Raw genomic sequence first — 24676 nt, 5'->3', positions numbered from 1 at the left:
TCCTTAAAAATGGATGCAGACTTCTTGATGCATTGCCTTTTGAAAATGCCCTCGAAGGTTCAAAAGTGCAAAGACAGTTTGTTATCGAAGGACGTATACGTCAGCATATAGAGATTCATTTTCTTGTGGGCACTCACAGTAGAGCAAAGAAAGGAAGATGGTCGGGAGGCTAGGTGGGGCTGGACGAGAGATGCAAACAGTCAGAATGTCCTCCACCGTACATCTGTAGGAATTCGGTGACCTACCAAATCTCTTCAAATTCCTCATGAAATATAGCTGCTGGTGTACCTTCCCCATGATTGCATTGATATGTTGGGCCCAGGATAGACTCCCTGAGATGTGGATACGAGGTAGACACAGGCAAGTGGTGCCCAGGTTAAAGTTCAGCAAGGATACCACTGGACAGTGCAGCAGACGTGAGGGGCCAAGTGGCAACTACTACTCCTTACTTACACACAGATGTGGCGGTGGTAGTGGACTGACTGGTACTGGTGGTGTGCCACAGGAATCCATCAGTTTTGGGTTCGTAGTTGTTTGTCATCTATATCTACAATCTGGGTGATGAGTCACGGATGATACTGAGATTCGGGATGTACTGGACTGTGAGGAAGGCCAAAGTTTGCAGCAGAATATGGACCAGCTGGAAAAATGGGCTGATAAATGGCAGATGGGATTTAATGGAAACATGTGTGAGGCATTGCACTTTTGTGGACGAACTAGGGTTGGATTTGTAAAGTGAATGGTAGGGCACCGAGGAGTGTGGTAGAACAGAGGGACCTGGGAATACAGATCCATAATTCATTGAAAGTGGTGGCACAGGTAGATAGGGTCATAAAGAGAGCTTTTCATACATTGGCCTTCATAAATCAATGTACTGAATACAAGAGTTGGGATGATATGTCAAAGTTGTACAAGATGTTGGTGAGGCCTAATTTGGAGTATTATGTCCAGTTTTGGTCATCTATACAGGAAAGATATAAGATTGAAAGAGTGCAGAGAAAATTTACAAGGATGTTGCCGGAACTTGAGGACCAGAGTTTTTGGGAAAGGTTTAATACCTGGAAGGTAGAAGAATGAGTGGAGATTTGACAGAGGGGTATAGATAGGGTAAATGCAAGCAGGCTTTTTTCACTGAGGTTGGGAAGGACTAGAAATAAAGATCATAGGTTGAAAGGTGTAATATTCCAGGTAAACCTGAGAAGAAAGTTCTTCACTCACCACCACCAGAGTGGTGTGAATAGTGAAAGGGCTGCCAGTGGAAGTGGTGGACGGAGTTTAATTTCAATGTTTCAGAGACACTTGGATAGGTACATGGATGGGAGGGGTATGGAGGGCTATGGTCCGGGTGTGGGTCGATGGGACTAGGCAGAATAATCGTTTGGCATGGACTAAATGGGCTCCATGACTCTATGTAACCGGAGGAGGCCACACGTACATAAAGCTGCCTGTACAGTTTTGGTATTTCCACGCCACCTCTTCTTGTGGGTGAGAGTAAAAGAGCTCATTGTACTATTGTCAGTAAAGCAGGAGAGTTCTCCCCCACAGCCTGGTCCACGTCTGCCACTGCTCACAGCACACAGACCACTTTTGCCCCTCCCCTTTGCAATTTCAGATCCAAGCTTTTCACTTTCAAAGCGAATGAAATATCTAATTCTTGGTGCTGCGGTTAACCCTAGCACCGGCAGGAAGCGCTGCCTGGGGCTGGGGAAAGAAAGGAAGAGTGGGCAGCCTGGCGAGAACTTGTGCACAGATCAGCGGGAAGAAGAGTGAACAAGGGAACTTGAAGACAGCAAACTACGCACATGCACACACAGACACACATATACATACCAAAGACACAGGATGAGTTGCCTACACTCAGATTCTTCTTCACCAACATATTCTGCTTCAGGAAAGCAGCAAACTGAGCTGAAAGCAATGACAGAAACCATCAGCAAATCACAAGACATGAAGGTTTTTAAAAATTAGCATTATTTTCCACATGTACATCAAAACTCATAGTGAAATCCGTCAGTTACATCAGTGGGCAGCACAGTGCGAGGATATGCTGGGAGCAGTCAGCAAGTGGTGTCACGCTTTTATCGTTCACAGAGCATGCTCACTAACCATTAAACCTAACCTGCACATGCTTGAAACGTAGGAGGAAACCAGAACATTTGGAGGAAATCCACAGGACACAGGGAGAACGTACAAACTTCTTACAGAGAGTGGTGTGAAGCAAACTCCGATCACTGGCGTTGTAAAGCCCTACACTAAGCCGCTACATTACGCTATACAATCTAATACTGGCTATACAAGTCAGACTCTGATTCACTCCTTCAAATTTGAATTTAGTCTTTGCAAGCTGTGACTGATTGCCTGGAGCAATCCCCAGGAGGGTTTGCTGGTCATCTAACAGCAAATCCCCCAAGGCTGCAGTCCAAGCAGACAACTTTCCTAGAGCCCAACTTAGAACATAAATATGGAACAATGTGGCACAGGAACATGATGCCAAACCTATAGATCTTGCAGACACGGGCAGGGCAGGAAAGTGGTCATTTAATCTGGGAAATGCAGAAGAGATTTATCATGATGCTGCCAGGATTAGGGAGTATGAGGTATAGAGAAAGGTCGGACAGACTCGGGTTGTTCTCCGAAGAGCGTTGAAGACTGAAGAGAGGCCTGATAAAAGGTCTTTAAAATTATGAGAGGCATTGATAGGGTAAGCCGTCAGAATCTATTCCCGAGGGTAGAAACGTCGAACAGTGGAGGAAATGCTTTTAAAGTTTAAAGAGAACATGAGGGGATAATTGTTTTCTTAACTCAAGAGAGTGGTAGATGATGCTTGGAATCAATTATTAGTGGAATCATGCAGTTTGGTGGATATTAAGAGGCTCTTAGACAGGCACATGAATATGAAGGAGATCAAGAGGTATGGATGATACTCAGTTTAGTATAATTTGGGTTCAAAATCGGCACAATAACGTAGGCTGAGTGGCCAGTCCATTGCTGTACTGTTCAACTCGATCCACATCCCTCTGTTCCATGCTTCTTAAAGGCCACCGTGGTGTCTGCCCTCGACACCACCCCAGGCAGTACATTCTAGGCATCCACCACTCTGTAAAACAAAAACCTGCCCTGCACATCTCTGATCCTGGATCGGCCTCTACAGCCAGTTGAGGCCCCACCAACGGACAATTGCTTAGGAGAACTTCATACTCACTCGAGTGATTGCACTCGATTATAAGAGTGATTATAAGACCAAACTTCTTTTCCTCAGGCTCTCTCCCTGCCTGCTCTTCTCTCTCGCCACACTCCTCCTTCCCTCTTTTGCAACACTTAATACAATGATCGCAAGCAGCAAGTTTTACGTCTCATTCCTAACTTTGAAAGAAGTTTAGGATTGCAAGAGCATCAGGATCCATCCGTACAGGTCTTAACATTTTAGACCTTAGTAAGGATTAGTACCAATCTGTAGTAGATACACAAAACCTGCCAAGATCCCAGACCAGCGAGTGCCAGAGCAGAGTTTCTACCTGTAGTAAATGCCCCACAGTTTAGTGATCAATTGGTGCCCTAACGTGGGAAGAAATGTGAGCAAGTTACCTTGAGCTTGCTTCTGGGTCAGCACAGTCCCTGTCTTCTGCATGTGCTGTTTAAGGATGTGAGAGAACTGTGCAGAAAGGCTGGGAGACTGGCTGGCGGCCGTGGCAGTGGCTGTGATCAGGCTGGCCTTCTGGGCAGGCGACAAGGACGAGCTCTTCGTCTTTGGGCTGGATGTGGGGCTGCTCGACACACTCGACGTGCCCTGGGAGAGATGGGACATGGGTGTAAGGTAAGATTAGCTTTAGTTGTCACAACTACGTTGAAACACAAGGTGAAATTCACTGTCTGCGTCAAGCATCGCCATGCTTCTGGCATCGTTGTAGCTTGCTCACAGCAAACTAACCCTGATCGATAACGTTTCTGGAATGTGGGAGGGAACTGGAGCACCCAGAGGAAACCCATTCAGTCACAGGGAGAACGCACAAACTCCTTACAGAAAAGAACAGGAATCAAACTGAAATCTTACTGCCAGTGCTGTAAAGCATTGAGTAACTGCTACATGACCTTTAAAAACACATGGACCTCCACATCCATTTCCATCTCGCTCACTGGGGCAGTGTGATGGGAAGGAACTGCAGAAACACAAGAGATTCTGCAGATGCTGGAAATCCAGAGCAACGCACACAAAATGCTGAAGGAACTCAGCAGGTCAGGCAGCATCTATGGAGGGGAATAAACAATCGACGTTTCAAGCCAAGGCCCTTCATCAGGACTGGAAAGGAAGGGGGCAGAGGCCAGAAGATGAGGAAGAGGGAGGGGTACGAGGTAGAAGTGAGACAAGGCAAGGGGAAGGTGGGTGTTTGGGGGAGGGGCTTGAAGTGAGAAACTGGGAGGTGACAAGTTGAAAAAGTTAAGGGCTGAAGAAATAAATCTGATAGGAGAGGACACTGGACCATGGGAGAAAGGGAAGGAGGTGGGGCACCAGAGCCCCCCAAAATGCAATACGACTGCTGCCAGATAACCAACACTGAAAGGTGTTGGTTGATGGATAAGCACTGTCCGAGGATCCTTTGACCTAAGACAGCAAACATCACACCTCTCACCCACAAGACTATTTCCTGAGCAGTTCTGTACTGGCGTGGTGGCCCAGACCATCAACTCAACTATCCGAGAGGAATTTGAACCCAGTGACTGCTACAGATTACAGGGCGCAGAAGGAACAGTGACAGGGAGGATAATACAGTTGCTGAATCAGAATCAATGACATACGTTGTGAAATTTGTTGTTTTGCGGCAGCAGTACAGTGCAGTACATAAAATATACTACAAGTTACAGCAAGAAATACAAAATAAGTAGAGCGAAGCTGTTCCTAAAACATTGGGTGTGGGTCTTCAGGCTCCTGTAGATCCTTCTTGATGATCGCAATGAGAAGAGGGCATGTCCCAGACGGTGAGTCCCTAATGATGAATGCTGTCTTTTTGAGGCATCGCCCATTGTAAATATCCTCGATGGTGAAGTCAAAGAGCACAGGTAGTGTGAGTGACTTACCTGACTGTTGAACTCAGGGTGCCACCATCCAGGCCTCATCACATATGAAGTGCCAGCAGCATTATACTGTTTGCTTTTTATATTGTGCTGTAAATGCACCTTATTATTTGTTAACTATTATTACTTTATGTGTTGTGTGTGAGTTATACGTACGGTGTTGTGCACTTTGACCTGTAGGACCATTGTTTCATTTGGTGGTAGACAGGTGAACTGCTGAATGATAATAAACTTGAACTTACCTCAGAGCCTGAGGGAGAGGCGGGGACTCGGCTGAACGGTGACACAGGTCGGCTGTTTCGCTCTGAAAGCTCAAAGGCCAAGTCCCTACGTGCATCCCGAGATCGCTTTCTCTTCTCCATGTCAACCTCCTTGGCTTCAATCCCTGCTTGTGTCTCACTCTTGGTCAGGATACCAGTGAGGAAGTCACCAATTTCATCCTGAGATTAAAAGATCAACAATGGGCACAGGGCTGTCAGCAACTCCTGCCATCTTACATGAGGGATGAGTGAAAAGGCAGCCTCCGGAGAGAGTGGTGAGGGGTTTGGGAAAAATCGCAGAGTTCAGAGGGAGAGAACAGCACAGCCTTGTGGCATACCTCATAGCCTCACACCTTACAGCTTGCCTGCATAGCACTTTCTCGAAAGCAGTTACACTTTATTCTGCATTGTTATTGTTTTACCTTATTCTACCTCAATGTACTGTGTAATGATCTAATCTGTATGGACAGCATGCGAGACAAGCTTTTCATTGTAATTCAATGGATGTGACAGTAACAAACCCATTTAAATTGCTAAATTGGGTTATTATTGTTGGATGAACCAAGATAAGGTGAGAAACTGTTTTGCATGCTAACCTTACAGATGATCAGTACATCAAGGGAAAGCAGAATCAGAATCAGGTTTAATATCACTGGCACATGTCAGGAAATAAGATATAGGAGCAGAGTTAGGCCACTTGGCCCATCGAATCTGTTCCACTATTTCATCACGGTTGATTCAATTTTCCTCTCAGCTCCAATCTCCCGCCTTCTCCCCGGATCCCTTCATGCCCTGACCAATCGACTTCAGCCTTAAATGTACACACAGACTCGGCCTCCACAGCAGCCTGTGCCACAGATTCGCTAAAGGAAGTTTCATGCCGGCAGACAGTGAGGTGTGGGGTCTTGCAGAATAAGGAAGGTGAGTGGCAGTACATGCCAGCACGAGCACAAAGAACGAGTCAGAACAGAGAAAGTCTGGGGGTAAGATGGACAGAAGTGATGTGTCACGGTTTGCTCACCTGGATACACCTGTCCACCATGCTCTGTGTCAGACCCTCCAGCTTCTTCTTTGCTTTGCTGATCCTGCAGTTAAGAAACAGCATTTTTGGTGCGACCCCGACCAACCAAAACCTCTCCACTCCCATGCCCCGGCCTTTAGCAACCACCTGGCACATCCTGCAGTCCCAGACCTCTTGGAGGACAGGCTCCTCACTCAGCTTCAAGAAGCCAGGAACAGAGACTGCGTGTTTGCTGCTGTGCGACTCAGTACCACAGTCTGCGTACGGCACTTTGCTCTCTGGGACCAACAGAAGCTCAAGTCTTGTCACAAGACAACTTAAAGACAGTGAATAAGTGGGCCATTTACTTGCCTTATTCAATACCAACCCAGCTACGACCCCAGCACCACTGGGCATGTTATGGTCTGGTCACCAACCTACAGGAAATATCTCAATAAAATTGAAAGGGAATGAAGAAAATTTACAAGGATGTGGCCAGGACTTGAGGATCTGAGGGAAAGATGGTATAGGTTAGGACTTTATTCCTTAGGATGGGGGTAGATTTGATAGAGCTATACAAAATTATGAAGGGGAAATGCAAGCAGGCTTTTTCCACTCAGGTTGGGTGAGATTAGAACTAGAGGTCACGAGTTGAGGGTAAAAGGTGAAACATTTGAGGGGAACCCGAGTGAGAACTTCTTCACTCAAAGGGTGGTGCAAGTCTGCAGAAGTGGCAGATGTGGGGACGATTGCAACATTTAAGAAAAGTTTGGATAGGTACATGGATGGTAGAGGTATGGTGGGCTATGGTCTCGCTGCAGGTCAATGGGACTACTCAGATCAGATTGGCATGGTCTAGACGGGCTGAAGGGCCTGTTTCAGTGGTGTAGTGCTCGATGATGCTGAAGGTTATAGGCCCAATCTGTTTTGTCTCTCCCTGCAGGACTTACAAAGGGTGGTCATTATTATTAAAGCAGAGGATCCAACAGTTAATAATGCAACTCCTGCCACTGGAGGCGACAGTAAATTAGGACGAAAAATTACATTAGGTGTGAATGAATACTTGCAGGGCTCAGAGCAAAGAGTGAGGAATATAATGTAGAGGATTGTTCTACAGAAGCTAGCATAAACTCAATGAGACAAATGGCCTCAGCACTACTGAAACAAATTGATGACTGAAAACGACAAATAATCTGGTACATTCACATATGGACAGAACCCAAATCTGATCTTAGTTGGCACAAGTGAAACTGAAGGCTCAAGATTCTGGAGTGCTTTTGAACCCACAACCTTCGAACATCAGTCACGAAACGCTACCACAAAAGGGTGCCTACCTGAGATTATCGTCGGCACCCCCAACAATCACCAAGCTGTTTTCAACTCGGAGCTTCTCCCTGAAATCCTCAATAGCATCTGTGCTGCACTGGACTGAATTTTGCCCGATCACAAACAGTACTGGGGTCTTCATATCCAGCAGTGGGTCGTCAACATCCTGAAGGCAGAGACCAGAGTAATTTACAGCACTGCAACCAACCACAGCCTCAAGGCCAGCTCTTTATTCCAGCATTGTGTTATACAGTGAAATGCATCGCTTACGTCAATGGCCAGCGCAGGTCAAAGACGTGTTGGAGGCAGCCCACAAGTGTTGCCTGTACTTGGTAAGTCGTAGGTTGTGACAGCTGTAAACTGCCCCTAGTACGTGAGTAAGTGGCAGAATCTGAGGGGAGTTCATGAGAGTTTGGTCTGTGGGAGGAAACCAGATCACCCAACATCCACCAAGCTGTTTTCAACTCGGAGTTTCTCCATGAAGTTCCCAGGAACACGCCATTCAGCCCATAAAGTCTGTGCTAGTCAAAAACTACCCATTTCAACCCGTCCTACATCAACCCCAACGTCCCAGCGGTTAGCACGGCGCCATCCCAGCTTGGGGCATCGGAGTTCGGAGTTCGGTTCTGATGTCCCCTGTAAGAAGTCTGCACGTCCTCCCTGTGAAATGCATGGGTTTTCTCCAGCTGCTCTGCCCTGAGACCATGAGAGGGTAGGGGAGCTTTACCTATATCCATGCCAGGATGTCCCACCCTGGAGTATGCGAAAGTAAGTGTACAGAGAGTTTTACCTGGTGTCTAGCCTGTTCTGTACCCAAGAACATTTCTTAAATTGAAATATATGGTATTATATTTTACCACCGATGCTTATCCCAAAAATCACTTTTTAAGAAATTAAAGCAATTTGACACTTACTCCTCTGGGTCCTTCCACAGTGAGAAGAGGAAATCCAAGGCAGACAACAGCCGATACAAACTCCATCACAGAAACCTGCACAGATAGAAGATAACCTCAGGCTCCATTCTATTCAGTACCGGTGACCCTCGTGGTACAGTGGGGTGTTCCTAGAATTCTGCCTGTTTCGTGATTTTATGTAATGCAAACCTTCGCCATCTGTACATGCATCAAAGAAATGTAAGTTTTAAAAATCTTGCATTTATTTACTTTTCTTCCTTAACCTCCAACTCCCTCACAAATTGCCCAAACATGAATTTTATTCCAAGTCAGATCTGTGATTGTGATTACTTCCTTCACCACTACTCTGAACTGATTCTATGACCCAGGCCTACAGACCAGCTTTCAAGAACTCCTTACAATTCATGTTTTCAGTATTATTTTTTATTTGCAAAATTTGTCCTGTTTTGCACACTGGTTGTTCATCAGTTTATATATAGTTTTTCATAAATTCTATTTTATTTTCCCCCCTGTAAACGTCTGCAAGATAACGAATCTCAAGGAAACATGTATGTATTTTGATAATAAATATACTTTGAATGTTGAATTTTTTTAAGAGTGAATTCCTGTCACACAAACAGCTGAAATGCTGGGGGGGGGGCGGGGGGGGGTCACCAGTATGTAGCGAGTACACCTTAATACAAAGTTGGCTGAAAACTACTGCAGAAGATCCTAAAGTTGCAAAAGGAGTGACATAAATCACTTTAACTAATACACTGAGCAGTCAGCAGGTCGGATGCTTCCCAAACTCGCTTAATGTTTATAATGCTGTGGGATGGGCAGAGAGAAAGGGCACTTTGCAGAAACACCAGCAGAACCCATGACTGAAGGGAAGACAAGAGGAGGTGTGGGAACTATATGCTTCCTATAGTGGAGGAGCCTAGGACCAGAGGGCACAGCCTCAGAATAGAAGGACGTCCCTACAGAACAGAGGTGAAGGGAAACTTCTTTAGCCAGAGAATGGTGAATCTGTGGAATTCGTTGCCACAGACCACGTCGTTGGGTATATTTAAAGCGGAGGTTGATAGGTTCTTGATTAGTAAGGGCATCAAAGGTTATGGGAAAAGCAGGAGAATGGGATAACAAATCAGCCATGATGGATTGCCAGATTAGACCTGATGGGCTGAATGGCCTAATTTTGTCTCTGTGTCTTATGGAATGCCAGACAGCAAATATGCAGGGAACAAGAGGCACAGAGAGAGTAACTGGAGTTCCTTGTGGACTCTGTGCATATGCGTACTGCCTGAGGAATTTGAGCACTGAGGAAAGCCATTGAAGACAAGTTTAGGAAGTTACACTGAAGACGTATAAAATCAAGGGTATCAGGTAATACGGAAAGATAAGCAGGAAAGCAAAGGACGTGGGATGGCACTCTTAATTAAGGATGAGATCAGGGCAATTGTGAGAGACGATACAAGATCTATGGAGCAGAATGTTGAATCCATCTGGGTAGAGATTAAGAATAGTAAAGGGAAAAAAATCACTGGTGGGAGTTGTCTATAGGCCACCTAATAAAATTATTGCAGTGGCAGAGGCGATTAACCAAGAAATAACTGAGGCTCGTAAGAACAGAACAGCATTTGTCATGGGGATTTTAACTTCCACAAAGATTGGGTGAATCAGGTTGGTCAAGGAAGTTTTGAGGAGGACTTCATAGAATGCATCTGTGATGGCTTTCTTGAGCAGCATGTTAGTGAATCTACAAGGGAAAATGCTATCTTAGATCTAGTCCTGTGCAATGAGACAGGTAAGATTAATGATCTTGTAGTCAGGGATCCTCTTGGAGTGATCACAGTATGATTGAATTTTGCATTCAGATGGAAGATGAAATAGATCTAAAACTAGTGTATTATGCTTGAACAAGGGAAACTACAACAGGATGAGGGAGGAGTTGGCTAATGTGGATTGGGAGCACAGGCTATTTGGTAGGACAGTTGAAGAACAGTGGAATACTTTCAAAGAGATTTTTCACAATGCTCAACAAAACTATATTCCAATCAAAAGGAAGGATAGTAAGTGTGGGGAGAGCCAGCCCTGGATAACTAAGGAAATAAAAGATAGTATCACATTAAAAGCTCATGTGTACAAAGCCGCAAAGAGTAGTGGGAGACAGGATTGGGAAAACTTTAAAAGGCAACAAAGAACAACTAAACAAGAAATAAGGAAAGGGAAGATAGAGTATGAAAGTAAATTAGCACAAAATATAAAAACAGATAGCAACACACACAAAATGCTGGTGGAATGCAGCAGGCCAGGCAGTATCTATAGGAAGAAGTACAGTCGACGTTTCGGGCCGTCCTGACTGTCCTGACGAAGAGTCTTGGCCCAAAATGTCAACTGTACTTCTTAGTATAGATGCTGCCTGGCCTGCTGCATTCCACCAGCATTTTGTGTGTGTTGCTTGAATTTCCAGCATCTGCAGATTTCCTTCTGCTTGCGTTTTTAAAAACAGATAGCAGAAGTTTTTATAAATATATAAAGCGGAAGAGGGTGGCTAAAGTCAATGTAGGTCCCTTGAAAGACGAGAAGGGGAAATTGATATTGGGTGATAAGGAAGTGCTGAGGCATTTAATGACTATTTTGTGTCGGTCTTCATGGTGGAGGACACGTCTAATATGCTAAAGAAAGATGTTATGGATGAAATGGGAGGTGAGGACCTCAATAAAATCACTGTCACTAAAGAGATAGTGATGAGCAAACTAGAGAGCCTAAAGGTAGATAAGTCCCCCGGTCCTGATGGAATGCATCCCAGGGTGCTGAGGGAATTGGCAGAGGTTATATCAGATGCGTTAGTAATCATTTATCAAAACTCTCTAAACTCTGGGCAGGTCCTGGCGGATTGGAAGACAGCAAATGTCACGCCACTTTTTAAAAAAGGATGTAAGCAAAAGACGGGCAACTATAGGCCAGTTAGCTTAACATCTGTAGTCGGGAAAATGCATGAAGCTCTCATTAAGGAAGAAACAGCAAAACATTTAGAAAGGAGTTGCTCCATTAGACAGACGCAGCATGGACTCAGAAAGGGCAGGTCCTATTTGACAAACTTACTGGAGTTCTTTGAGGACATAATGAGTGCAGTGGATAAAGGGGAACAGATGAATGTCATATACTTGGATTTCCAGAAGGCATTTGATAAGGTGCTGCACAAGAGACTTATAAATAAGATACGGATGCATGGAGTCAGAGGAAGTGTATTGGCATGGATAGTGGATTGGTTAACCAATAGAAGGCAGAGAATTGGTATAAATGGGTGTTTCTCCGGTTGGAAGTGGGGTACCGCAGGGGTCGGTGCTGGGCCTGCAGCTGTTTACCATTTACACTGATGATTTGGAAGAAGGGACCGAGAGTAGCTTAGCAAAATTTGCTGATGACGCTAAACTGAATGGAAAAGCAAATTGTACAGAGGATGTGGAGAGTCTGCAGAGGGATAGATAGGTTAAATGAGTGGGCCAAGGTCTGGCAGATGAAATACAAAGTTGGTAAATGCGAGATCATCTACTTTGGAAGGAATAACAGACGAGCAGATTATTATTTAAATGGTGAAAGATTGCAGCATGCTGTTGTGCAGAGGGACTTGGGAGTGCTTGTGCATGAATCGCAAAAAGTTTGCTTGCAGGTGTAACAGGTTATTAAGAAGGCAAACGGAATATTGGCCTTCATTGCTAGAGGGATTGAATTCAAGAGCAGGGAGGTCATGCTGCAACTATATAGGGTACTGGTGAGGCTGTACCTGGAGTACTGTGTGCAGTTCTTATCTCCATTCTTATGGAAGGATATACTGGCTTTGGAGGCAGTGCAGAGGAGGTTCACCAGGTTGATTCCAGAGATGAAGGGGTTAACCTATGAGGCCAGATTGAGTCACCTGGGACTATACTCTCTGGAGTTCAGAAGAATGAGAGGGGATCTTATAGAAACATACAAAGTTTTGAAAGATAAAGATAGAAGTAGGGAAGTTGTTTCCATTGGTATGCAAGACTAGAACTAGGGGACATTGCCTCAAGATTCAGGGGAGAAGATTTAGGACAGAGATGAGGAGAAACTGTTTTTCCCAGAGAGTGGTGAATCTGTGCAATTCTCCACCCAGGGAAGCAATTGAGGCTTCTTCACTAAATATATTTAAGATACAGTTAGATAGAGTTTTACATAGTAGGGGAAATTAAAGGTTATGGGGAAAAGGCAGGTAGATGGAGCTGAGTTTACGGACAGATCAGCCGTGATCTTATTGAATGGCGAGGCAGGCTCGATGGGCCGGATGGCCTCCTCCTGTTCCTATTTCTTATCACGTGCAATTCCCTGGGTAGAAATGTCAATTTCTAGAAGACCAGCACGCAAGTTGATGGGGAACAGGGGAGAGTGTGGGGGTTAGGATAAATTCCTATTTTGATACAGTGTTAGTTACTGGAGTGGTGGAAGCAGCGGTGAACGCTTTTAGATAGACACATGAATATCCAGGGATTAAAGGGATATAGATCATGTGGAGGCAGAAGAGATTTAGTTTAATTAGCATCATGCTAGGCACACAGAGGGTTAAAGGATATGCTCCTGTGCTTTACTGCTCTACATTCTGTAATTTAACCTCCCGCCTTTGTTTTTGCTTCCCAGCGCTGATTTCTCAGCCATAAAATAAAGCAACGCTTCTCCAGGTGAACAGTGCTGCGCAAACTAACGCAAGGGCCACTCTTTGATGGCAGAGAAGCGAACACAGAAGTCTGAGATGAGCTACACCGTGCTAAATGAGAGCCCAGATCTGACAGGCCAGACTCACGACACCTTACGTGGCAAGCAACGAGAGCCGCGACATTCCAACCCATCAGTATAATCGGTCTGCTTGGAAAGTGAGTCTGTAGCTGAAAGAGAGAGACAGAAATACAGTCACAATTTGTACCACACATTGTGAACTTGGATTCATCACTCCATTGAAATACTGTAATCTAAAGCTACATCCCAGATCCTACCCCAGGAAGCAAACCAGAAGAATGGGAAAAGTTGGGCCAAAACCCTTCATCAAAGGCTCCTGACCCAAAAGGAAGGGGGAAGAAGCCAGAATAAGGCAGTGAGGGGGAACTGGAAGGTGATAGGTGAAGCCAGGTTGGGGAAGGTAAGTAGGTGGGTGGATGGAGGAGGGAGGATGAGGTGAGAAGCTAGGAGGTGAGAGGAGCATCTTTTGTCACTAACTTCAGAGCATGACACCACCGACCTCCAGGATCTTTGCTCGAACAGCCCCGATCATATGCTCCAGGTACTGTGACACGCTCACCCCTGAGCCACCGTTCGCAATGTGCACGGTGACTGGGATAACCTGTGGGGCGAGAACCAGCAGTGAGACTTGCGCAGTTGTGACCTCCCCCCACTTTCACACAACACTTGAGGACGACAAGAACTTCATTCTCTCAACTAGCCAGCAACTGCCTAACTGCCTCCACACGTACACACAGCTCTCTCCCCCATTGAAGCCAAACATCTGCCTCACCCCTCCACCCCTTGTTACACGCACCCAATGCCCCCCTTCCCAATGTCTACACCCAGCTCAAACCCTCCACTGCCACCTCCCTCCCTTTACTATCAGGGGCCAGGGCCCTATTCAGAGCATGTGGAATTCATTGCCACAGACAGCCATGGACGTCGTCATTGAATACAATTAAAGTAGAGGTTAATAGGTTCTTGTTCAGCCAGAGTGTGGAAGATTACAGGAAGAAAGCAGGAGAATGGGGTTGAGAGGGATAATAAATGAGCCATGATCGAATGGGCCAAATGGCTTAATTCTGCTCCTATGTATTATGGTCTCTTGTACTTTCTTCAGCCCAGTGAGAAAGGGTGAGGAGTTAACCCTCTCTCTGACCCCTCCTTCCCAATTCATACGGGAAGGAGAGGGAGGAAATTGTTTTCTATGCCACTCTAATTTTCTGTCTTCCTTTCAAAGAGACCTTGGGGTACAGGTACATAGTTCTCTGAAAGTGGCGACACAGGTAGACAGGGTGTTGAAGGTAGTGTTTGGCAAGCTGCCCTTCATCAGTCTGGGTGTTGGGTTCAGGAATTGGGACATTATGTTGCTAATCTTTTTTTTTAATCTTGTACAAAGTTCAAAGTACATTTATTATCAAAGTATGTGTACCACGTCCATCCTTGAGATTCACCTTGCAGGTGTCCACAATACAAAGAAAGAAATACAGCAAAATGCACAAAATCGTCAAACATCCAATGTGCAAAAAGAAAAGAATAAATTGGGCAAGCAGTAAAAAAAATGGAAACAAATAGAACATGAACCACAGAATCCCCTGAGGTGAGTCCACAGCCACAGAACCAGTTCAGTGCTGGAGCCAGTCCAGGGGCCCCAGTGGCTGCAGGACACAGACACGGAGCCAGTTCAGTGCTGGAGCCAGTCCAGGGGCCCCAGTGGCTGCAGGACACAGGCACGGAGCCAGTTCAGTGCTGGAGCCAGTCCAGGGGCCCCAGTGGCTGCAGGACACAGGCACGGAGCCAGTTCAGTGCTGGAGCCAGTCCAGGGGCCCCAGTGGCTGCAGGACACAGGCACGGAGCCAGTTCAGTGCTGGAGCCAGTCCAGGGGCCCCAGTGGCCGCAGGACACAGGCACGGAGCCAGTTCAATATTGCGGTGAGTAAACACTCAAGGATTCGTGAGCTGAACACCGATTTGTCATTTGCCCCTTGGCTCTGATGCCTCAAACTTTTTAATCTGGCTCAGCGCTTAAATTGGCTAAACATTGGTTTGTTTTTTTGCTGCTGGGCCCGGGCCCCGTCTCTGTATTCCAGCCTGAAGTTTCAATCCCGCCCCGTGTCCACTCCAACAGTGGTCACCCCGGTCGAAAGTCAAGTTCACCAAATCCTTCAGGATACTGCTAAAACGTCAGGTCATACAGTTGTGTATGGGTCACGTGGTGGTAGAGGCAGATACATTAGGGACATTTTGGAAACTCTTAAGACAGAGTAACACATACAAGATGCTGGAAGAACTCAGAAGGTTAGGCAACGCCTATCGAAAAGAAGAAACAGCCGACGTTTTGGGTTAAGACCCTTCATCAGGATTGAAAAGGAAGGAGGAAGCCAGTAGATGATAGGAAAATGGAGGGCTGCGTGAGAGGGTAGGGTTCATTTGATCTCAGATTAGGTCAAAAGGACTGCAGATCCTAAGCTGAAGAGCCTGTACTGTTCTGTTCAAAGTGAAAGGGGAATGATCTATAAGAGGGATGTCTGAAAATAGAATGAGCTACCAGAGGAAGCTATAGAGCCAGGTACAATTCTAATGTTTTACATGCGGACAGATACATGGCTTAGAGAAGGGCTTTCCAGCATTTGTATACCATGGAGCCTTACCATGAACGGAGGGGCTGCGGCTTAGAGGGGTAAGAGCCGAATGCACACAAATGGATCCAGCTTTGACAGACACAAGGCATTTAACACAGAGGAGCAGAACTAGGTCATTTGACCTACTGTATGTTTTCTGCCATTCGATCATCCCTCTCAACACCTTGGTTGAGATGGATGAGTTGGGCCGAAGGGACAGTCTAACTCCATGATTCAGTGTTACAAAGCTGTCACACAGTTTATGCGCATAACTCCTCAGGGAAGAGCACCCATGCAGGCACAACGCAGTCTGAAGCACCTCGCCACCCACACTCACTGACCTTTCCCAAGCAGGACAGCTGGGATAACCAGAAACGATTCCTGCGCGAGGTAGACGTCATGTTATTTATGGGGCCACTGGGAGCGATGAGTAGCAGTGGGGACCCTGGGATCTTACTCTGCCGGGGAAAGCACAAGTGTTAAAACATTCAAGTAGTGGTTTTCGGTCCTCGTCACAACCACAGCCATGGGACATGGCAGGTAGACCATCACCACGTCACACTTCCCACCCCAAATTCCCAGAAGACAGTCCTTACCTTTGGGCAACTTCCCCATCCCATACCCCAATTTCACTCGTCAGCTTCTGCTGCCCGAGGTCCTACAGCCTGGCCAACACAATTACTATAGATAGATAGATAGATAGATACTTTATTCATCCCCATGGGGAAATTCACCTTTTTTTTTCCAATGTCCCATACACTTGTTGTAGCAAAACTAATAACATACAATACTTAAACTCAGTGAAAAATATGATATGCATCTAAATCACTATCTCAAAACGCATTAATAATAGCTTTTAAAAAGTTCTTCAGTCCTGGCGGTTGAATTGTAAAGCCTAATGGCATTGGGGAGTATTGACCTCTTCATCCTGTCTGAGGAGCATTGCATCGATAGTAACCTGTCGCTGAAACTGCTTCTCTGTCTCTGGATGGTGCTATGCAGAGGATGTTCAGAGTTTTCCATAATTGTCCGTAGCCTACTCAGCGCCCTTCGCTCAGCTACCGATGTTAAACTCTCCAGTACTTTGCCCACGACAGAGCCCGCCTTCCTTACCAGCTTATTAAGACGTGAGGCATCCCTCTTCTTAATGCTTCCTCCCCAACACGCCACCACAAAGAAGAGGGCGCTCTCCACAACTGACCTATAGAACATCTTCAGCATCTCACTACAGACATTGAATGACGCCAACCTTCTAAGGAAGTACAGTCGACTCTGTGCCTTCCTGCACAAGGTATCTGTGTTGGCAGTCCAGTCTAGCTTCTCGTCTAACTGTACTCCCAGATACTTGTAGGTCTTAACCTGCTCCACACATTCTCCATTAATGATCACTGGCTCCATATGAGGCCTAGATCTCCTAAAGTCCACCACCATCTCCTTGGTCTTGGTGATATTGAGACACAGGTAGTTTGAGTTGCACCATATCACAAAGTCCTGTATCAGTTTCCTATACTCCTCCTCCTGTCCATTCCTGACACACCCCACTATGGCCGTGTCATCAGCGAACTTCTGCACATGGCAGGACTCCGAGTTATATTGGAAGTCTGATGTGTACAGGGTGAACAGGACCGGAGAGAGTACAGTTCCCTGCGGCGCTCCTGTGCTGCTGACCACTGTGTCAGACCTACAGTCTCCCAACCGCACATACTGAGGTCTATCTGTCAAGTAGTCCACTATCCAATCCACCATGTGAGAGTCTACTCCCATCTCCGATAGTTTGCGCCTTAAGATCTTGGGCTGGATGGTGTTAAAGGCACTAGAGAAGTCAAGGAATGTAATCCTCACAGCACAACTGGCCCCATCTAGGTCTCTCACATTCACGGCAGCACTCCTGAAATCACCACGCACCTCTGGGTTAGTGCCCCACCAGCATCTCAAATGCAGTTAGCAGTAGCCAATAAATAAACCCCAGCCTCAGCTGTACCGTTCACTGCAAACAGAGAATCCCTTTCAAACCCAGAGAATCCGAGTCCCCGTCCCTTCACTCTTTTCAGACACCGATATAGAATTGTTTATCACACGTACATGGGAACATCCAGTGAAATAGTGTGTTTGCATCAACAACCAACGCACCAAGGGATGTGCTGGGGGCAACCTGCAAGTGTCACCATAAACTCTGGTGCCAACACAGCCTGCCCACAATGTCAGGCAGACAACAAAAACAACCACAGCAAAACAAATCCCTTACCACCTTTCCACCCACCCAGACAGCCCTCCAAAGACAGGCCTTTGGCCTCCACCATCATGCTTTGACTTCTGGTTTTCCTATCGACCTTCGGGCACTGAGCTTTGATATCAACCCCCAAACCAGCCAATGGCAGGACCCCAACTCCAGGCTCGGAATCCAAGCGTGCCAACTGACCACCGTGCCTTCTGCTTGCGTGGATTCAATCCCAGAATGCACCGATCTGGGACAACTCATCTGCATTGCTGGCCTTCCAGCACAGAGTGGAGGCTTGGAATCCTGATGCCCTTCATCTTCATGTCCATGTCTTCCAACACAGAGTGGAGGCCTGATCTCTAACTCCTCCAACTCCTTGACCCTAAACGTTAACCCCACCCCTAAACTCCACCCTCTGTCCTTGGGAATTTAAAAAGTAACAAATCAGAGACAATCTCGAAGGAGACTGCAGCTCGCTACTATCTTAACTGGAAAACAGATTGGCTGCAAGAAGACCGGCTTTCTCCAATTTGCTTCAACAGATAACATTCCCAGGCAGCTATCCCAAACTCTGTAAATTACTCACGGGTTTGTTATGGGACAGGACGCCAACCGCAGGGTCCCACGGCCGCTTCAGCAGCAAGGGCAAGGCTTCAGCTCCAGCAGCCCCGGACTTCGCCGTAGAAGAGATGATCATCTTGTCGATCAGCGTTGGGAGCTGCATTCAAACATGCAGAGAGGGAGTAAAGGGTGAGGGCTGCAGGTGGTGGCTGGAGGGAGGTAACTAACTCAAGCAAAACCGCAGAGGCACAGTGAGGATGGGAGAAGTATACAGTCTTCGGTGAATGGACGGTCACTACGATGCTTAGATTTATTTGTCGTGTGTACGTCGAAATGTACAGTGAAATGAGTTGTTGGTGCCAACAACCAACACAGTCCGAGAATGTGCTGGGGCAGCCTGCAAGTGTCATCATGCTTCCAGCTCCAATGTAGCATGCCCACAATTACTAACCTCAACCTGTATGCCTTTGTAACTGGAGGAAATCAGAGCACCTGGATAAAACCCACATGGTCTCCGGGAAAATGTACAAACTCTTTACAAACAGCGACAGAAATTGAACCCTGATCACTGGCATTTTAATAGCGTTACACTAACCACTTACACGACTGTGCTGCCCCTCAGGAGGCAAATTGTGAGGTCAAGAGTCCATCTTATTGTGCCAGGGAACCGTTCGATAGTCCTGTAACATTGGGGTAGAAACTCGCAAACCATCACACGCTTCAGGCCAGTTCGAGGAGTGAAGAACGTGACAAGAAGCCAAAGCGCACATACCTTGCACTTCAGAGTCTGAAGGACGTCCAAATAGGCGGCCAGCATTGGAAGGCTCAGGGTCTCCACCAGCGTCGTGTGCAGCCACTGCGTTAACTTGGTATCCCAGTTCAGGCTGGCGAGGGCCTGGCGGATTCGGCGAGCGCACTTGTCCACCGTGATCCTCCTCAGCACCGGCTCGTTGCTGGCCTGAAACAGTTTTCAGTTTGTAGTAAATCACAAGGACTACTAGAACAATACCTTTCTACATTTATTCATCAAGTAACCTCAGACGAGTGTGGCATGTGGCCAAGTAGTTAAGGCGCTGGACTAGCGATCTGAAGGTCGTGAGTTCGAGCCTCAGCCGAGGCAGCGTGCATTGCTCCAGTCCACCCAGCTGAAAATGGGTACCAGCAAAATGCTGGGGGTTAACCTTGCGATAGACTGGCGTCCTATCCCGGGGGGAGTCTCGTACTCTCAGTCGCTTCATGCCACGGAAACCGGCATAAGCACTGGCCTGATGAGCGTATAAGGCTCGGGACAGACTTTAACATTTAAACCTTGGCTCTTCATGTGCGAGTTGGCAGGGGCCAGCCTGGTTACTTGTCAACAGCTGCATCACAGCTTAGTAGGAGTTGATTTGTGCTGACAACCAGCACCTGTCTCTGCAAACTCAGCCTACTGAGAGAAAGCTTGCGTAGATCTATCACCCTGCCTGGTTCTTAAGGCAGATATAGAGGCAAAATTAGGTCATTAAATTCATGAATCTGCTTTATTTTCCCTCTCCACCCCATTCTCCTGCCTTCACCCTGTAACCTTTGACACCCTTACTGATCAAGAAACTATTCTTCATCATCTCTGTTCTAAAGGGATATTCTTCTAGCCTGAGGCTGCCCCCTCTGGTCCTAGACTCTCCCATCACTGGAAACATCCTGTCTATGCCCACTCTATGTTTCTTCTTCTTTAGCCCTCTACCTTTCAATATTCAATGAGCTACCCCTTCATTCTTCTAAAGTCCGAGTACAGTCCCAGAGCCATCAAATATTCATCATATGTTAAACCTTTCATTCTCATCAGCCTTCTCAGGACCCTCTCAAATGCCAGCACATTCTTTCTCAGATATGGGGCCCAAAACTGCTCAGAGTAATCCAAATGCAAGGGCAAGCATGCAAGTCACAGTCTTTTCAGTCTCCCCAGCAGTCAGAATGGCCTCCTGCATCCCTGGCTCAGTTCCAGCTAACTTCATACAGCAATTACCAGAGCTCACTCTACTCACCCCCTCATTTGCCAGTCTCGCCAACCGGTCTGAGTACAGCGCCTTCACAATTTTGTTGAATAGCTTGTTCTGAGCAGCAGTCCAGCCCAACCTGGAGAGGAGAGAAAGAGTCTGTGTTTCACGCAAAGCTGGAGATACCAGTCAACAGTGATGGAGGAGGAATGGACACTGGAAACACATGGAAAGGCAAGGGAGTGGGCAGCGCCCAGAGGCAGGGCACATACTGAGCAACGTGCTGTACACACAAACTCAGCATGTCAGGCAGCATCTATGGAGGGGAATAAATAGTCAATGTTTCGGGCAGAGACCCTTCATCAGGACGGGAAAGGTAGGGGGCAGAAGCCAGAGTAATAGGGTGGAGGGGAAGCCGAAGGGATACACGTTTGCCAGGTAACAGGTGAGAGGTGGGGGAAGGTGGGCGAATGAGGGAGCTGAATAAGGTAAGAAGCTGTGAGGTGACAGGTGGAACAGGCAAAGAGCAACAGAATGACTCTGACAGGAGAAGAGATTGGACCATGGAAGAAAGCGGAGTGGGAACCAGAGGGAGGTGATGATGGCGCTAAGTCAAAGAGGGCAGCAGAACCTCTTGGTGTCATCAGCAAATTTGCTGACCCAATTTATTACATCATCTAAACAATTAATATAGCTGATAAATGACATTGAACAAAGCACCCTATGGTACCCCAAGAGTCACAGGCCTCCCGAGAGACAGCCTTGTACTATCAATCTCTGGCTTCTCCTGCTAAAGCAGTGTTGGATCTAATTTGTGACTTCATCCTGAAATCTATACAACCATAGTCTAAAAAAAATCCACATTATTATACTCTGACTTCTTAATTGATTGTGTGGTTCAACAAGCTGGTGATTTTCAGATATCCAGTCCTTCCGAATGAATCAGAGCTTTCCAGCTTCTGACATCAGCTCAGCTTCAGCTATAAGGAACCTTTACTTCACAGCCAGAGGAAACTGTCTTTTTTAAAATTTAGCTCAGTAACAGGCCCTTCTGTGTACGTCTGTGGTTGTGGGAGAAAACCAGAGCACCCAGAGGAAACCCAAGTTGCCATGGGGAGAATGCAGGAATTGAACCTGGGTCACTGGCACTGTATGTTAACCACTAGTCTACCGAGCCACCCATTTCCTTTCATATCCTTTAATGACCTAAACACCCCTATTACATCTCAAATAACCCAACCTGGGAAAATCATTTTGGCAATATATATATATATCTATACTGTACACAGAGGATTCCAGTTAACTGCAGACCTATTCAGATTAGTACATTCTGGCCCAATTAAGCAACAGTCCTAATTAACCCTTACATATTGTTTATATTGCATACCTTCACAGTATGGTCCAGGTCAATTTTGACCCGGCCCTAGGATCCCCTCATAACAAGTGTCTATACCAAATTTTGAACCACAGATCTATTTAGAATGTATAAATAGCCTATCTGACATTAATAAATGGGTGATTAAATCAAATTTGACCCGGAACAGCCTCAATGTACAAAAATTTGTAGCACCTGTACAAAAGTATAAAATTTTTAAATAGTTTTTCATTTTTGCACATTCTGGGTCACTTTAAGAAAAGTCATCAAATCTCGGCTAAAAAGATCGGCATTTGGGGCGCTTTTACTGCTGTCAAATGTCAAAACGGGTCAAATCTGACCCAAACAATACGTAAGGGTTAACTGAATTTTCATGGAAATTGTTAAAAAGGTATAAAAAAGACAAACAACTGTTTAACTGAGAAACCAATTATATATTCAGATGAAATATGGATCAAACTGAAACAACACCAAAACTACCCTATTACTATAAAATTGTGTATTATTTCCTAATAGTTATTGATGGAGGAATTAATTCAACTAATGATGCTGTGTTCTTTTGATTTGAAAGTAAATGAACAAAATTAGTGCAGATAATGGACTCCCTTCATACAATGCTATCGATGATTGCATCTTTCAAATCTTCATTTTCAGTGTAATATTCAAGATGATTGTCGATACACTCAAATTCTTCATTGTTAAAGCAGTGAAATGATTTCACTTTCAATTGTTGCCATCTCCAAGCCTGAAAGCTTAAAACAACAAAACAGTTCTGAATTGGCTTATTGTTTATTTCTCGCTATCAGTGAAAAAAACCACTGCGTTTTGTAACCTTTTGTAACTACAAAAGGTTAAACTAATTAAAAGACAGAGCTAGAAGATAACTCATGTACTTAGTTCATTTTTAATTCAAGCGAGGTACGTGCGTATAACAGTGGCGTGATGACAAGTGCCTTTCATGTACTTTATACGTATAGCCATAATGATTTAAACAACAAAGGATGCTTAATCAAATATTTTAACATTACTGATATATTAAACAAACACTGCTCCCTGTTTAGATACAAGCTCCAACTCAATATAGAACGCAGCACAACTTATATCCATATACTATATATACAGTATGCTATATAATACAACTACTATATAGACATCCATACCACAGTAAATTTTAAATTGCCCCACTCAGTCCTAAAGATTTATTGCTATGGAGGCTTTCTTACTCTTGTGGGATAACCTCTTTCCTGACAAGGGGGATCACTCTGCTTGGCAGGTAACACGTAGCTGCGAAAATAATCTTAGGTTCTAGTGCCGCCTCCATGGTGGTTGTAGGAGTTGACTCAGACTGCAGGAAGTAATTTTGACAGCTCGAGACGGCTTTCTCTCTGGAACTACTTCAATCCTTGCTTCTCTCCTTTTCAACTTCGTCTTTCTTCTTCTCATTTTACTTTTTCTTCTACTTTCTTGTGAGTATCTCTGAATTTGCTAATTTCTTCTAAAATGAGGTCTGGTTTATTCTTCTATTTCCATAGTGATAATGTCATCATCCTCTTTCTTTTCCTCTTCCTTGGATGTGAATCTTGATCTTGGGAAGGTGCCCTTAGTTCACTAGCATATTCTCTTATTAACCCCTTTACAATCTGATCTGGCCTCTTGGTTTCCTCATCTACAACATCATCTGACGAATCCTCTGTTTTCGTATCTCTATTAACTCCTTTCTTTTTGGGTTTTTAATTCATCCAGCTGGGCTTTGGTCTTTGCATCTACTTTTACAAGCAGCTTCTTGTCTCCCCTTGAAGTTCATGCAATAACTCTGAGGCACTCAATTCTGGTTCTTTAGACTCACAAAAGCCGAATGCTCACAATGTTCCTGAAGCTCCTTGAACCCTCTTCCAGCTTAAAACCAAGTCATATTTTGCAAGTAACTGCCTGACTAACATATCAGAAACTTTCCAGACACAGTTCCTATAAAAAGTATTAACACCTCCCCCCAGAAGTTTTCACGTTTTACAACTATTTGTCTCTTTTGACACTGATCAACAGAAAAGACACTTTGGTGTCAAAGTGAAAACAAATTTCTACAAATTGGTCTAAATTAATTACAAATATATTACACAAAATAATTGATTGCACTATTACTCACCCCCTTCAAGTCAGTATTTAGTGGATGCACCTTTGCCAGCAATTACAGCCTTGAGTCTGTGTGGATAGCTCTCTATCAGTTTTGCACATCCGGACACTGTAATTTTTCCCCATACTGCTTTATAAAACTGCTCAAGCTCTGTCAGATTGTATGGGGATCATGAGTGAACCCTTCTCAAGTCCACCCACAAATTCTCAAATGGATTGAGGTCTGGACTCTGACTTGGCTGCTCCAGGACATTAACTTTGTTGTTTTTAAGCCATAGTCTTGGCTTTATGCTTGGGGTCTTGCTGGAAAACAGATCTTCTCCCAAGTCACAGTTCTCTTGCAGACTGCATCAGGATTTCCCTGTATTTTCGCTGCATTCATTTTACCTTCCACATTGACAAGCCTTCCAGGGCCTGCTACAGTGAAGCATCCCCACAGCATGATGCAGCCGCCACCATGCTTCACTGTATGGATGGTGTGTCTTTGCCAATCATAGCTTTTAGTCT

At 45.5% G+C, this 24676-nt stretch overlaps 1 protein-coding gene across 2 annotated transcripts in view; it reads right to left on the bottom strand.

The window, feature by feature from the left end:
- kansl3 (KAT8 regulatory NSL complex subunit 3) overlaps positions 1 to 24676 on the bottom strand; it is a 56853-nt gene that overhangs the window by 24714 nt on the left and 7463 nt on the right. For both annotated transcript variants that reach the window (XM_073056469.1, XM_073056461.1), the window contains exons 3-14: positions 20713 to 20803; positions 19461 to 19646; positions 18714 to 18845; positions 16251 to 16367; positions 13807 to 13908; positions 13385 to 13456; positions 8571 to 8645; positions 7665 to 7822; positions 6352 to 6415; positions 5313 to 5510; positions 3586 to 3787; positions 1831 to 1908 (exon numbers count right to left, since the gene is read on the bottom strand). In XM_073056469.1, coding sequence (XP_072912570.1) covers positions 1831 to 1908; positions 3586 to 3787; positions 5313 to 5510; positions 6352 to 6415; positions 7665 to 7822; positions 8571 to 8645; positions 13385 to 13456; positions 13807 to 13908; positions 16251 to 16367; positions 18714 to 18845; positions 19461 to 19646; positions 20713 to 20803 — 1475 coding nt within the window. The remainder of the gene's footprint in view (positions 1 to 1830; positions 1909 to 3585; positions 3788 to 5312; positions 5511 to 6351; positions 6416 to 7664; positions 7823 to 8570; positions 8646 to 13384; positions 13457 to 13806; positions 13909 to 16250; positions 16368 to 18713; positions 18846 to 19460; positions 19647 to 20712; positions 20804 to 24676) is intronic.

Source organism: Hemitrygon akajei, chromosome 1 (genome assembly GCF_048418815.1).
Source record: "Hemitrygon akajei chromosome 1, sHemAka1.3, whole genome shotgun sequence".
Taxonomy (NCBI): domain Eukaryota; kingdom Metazoa; phylum Chordata; class Chondrichthyes; order Myliobatiformes; family Dasyatidae; genus Hemitrygon; species Hemitrygon akajei.
Note: the sequence above shows the minus strand (reverse complement) of the source record. Positions and strands in the feature narration are given on the sequence as shown.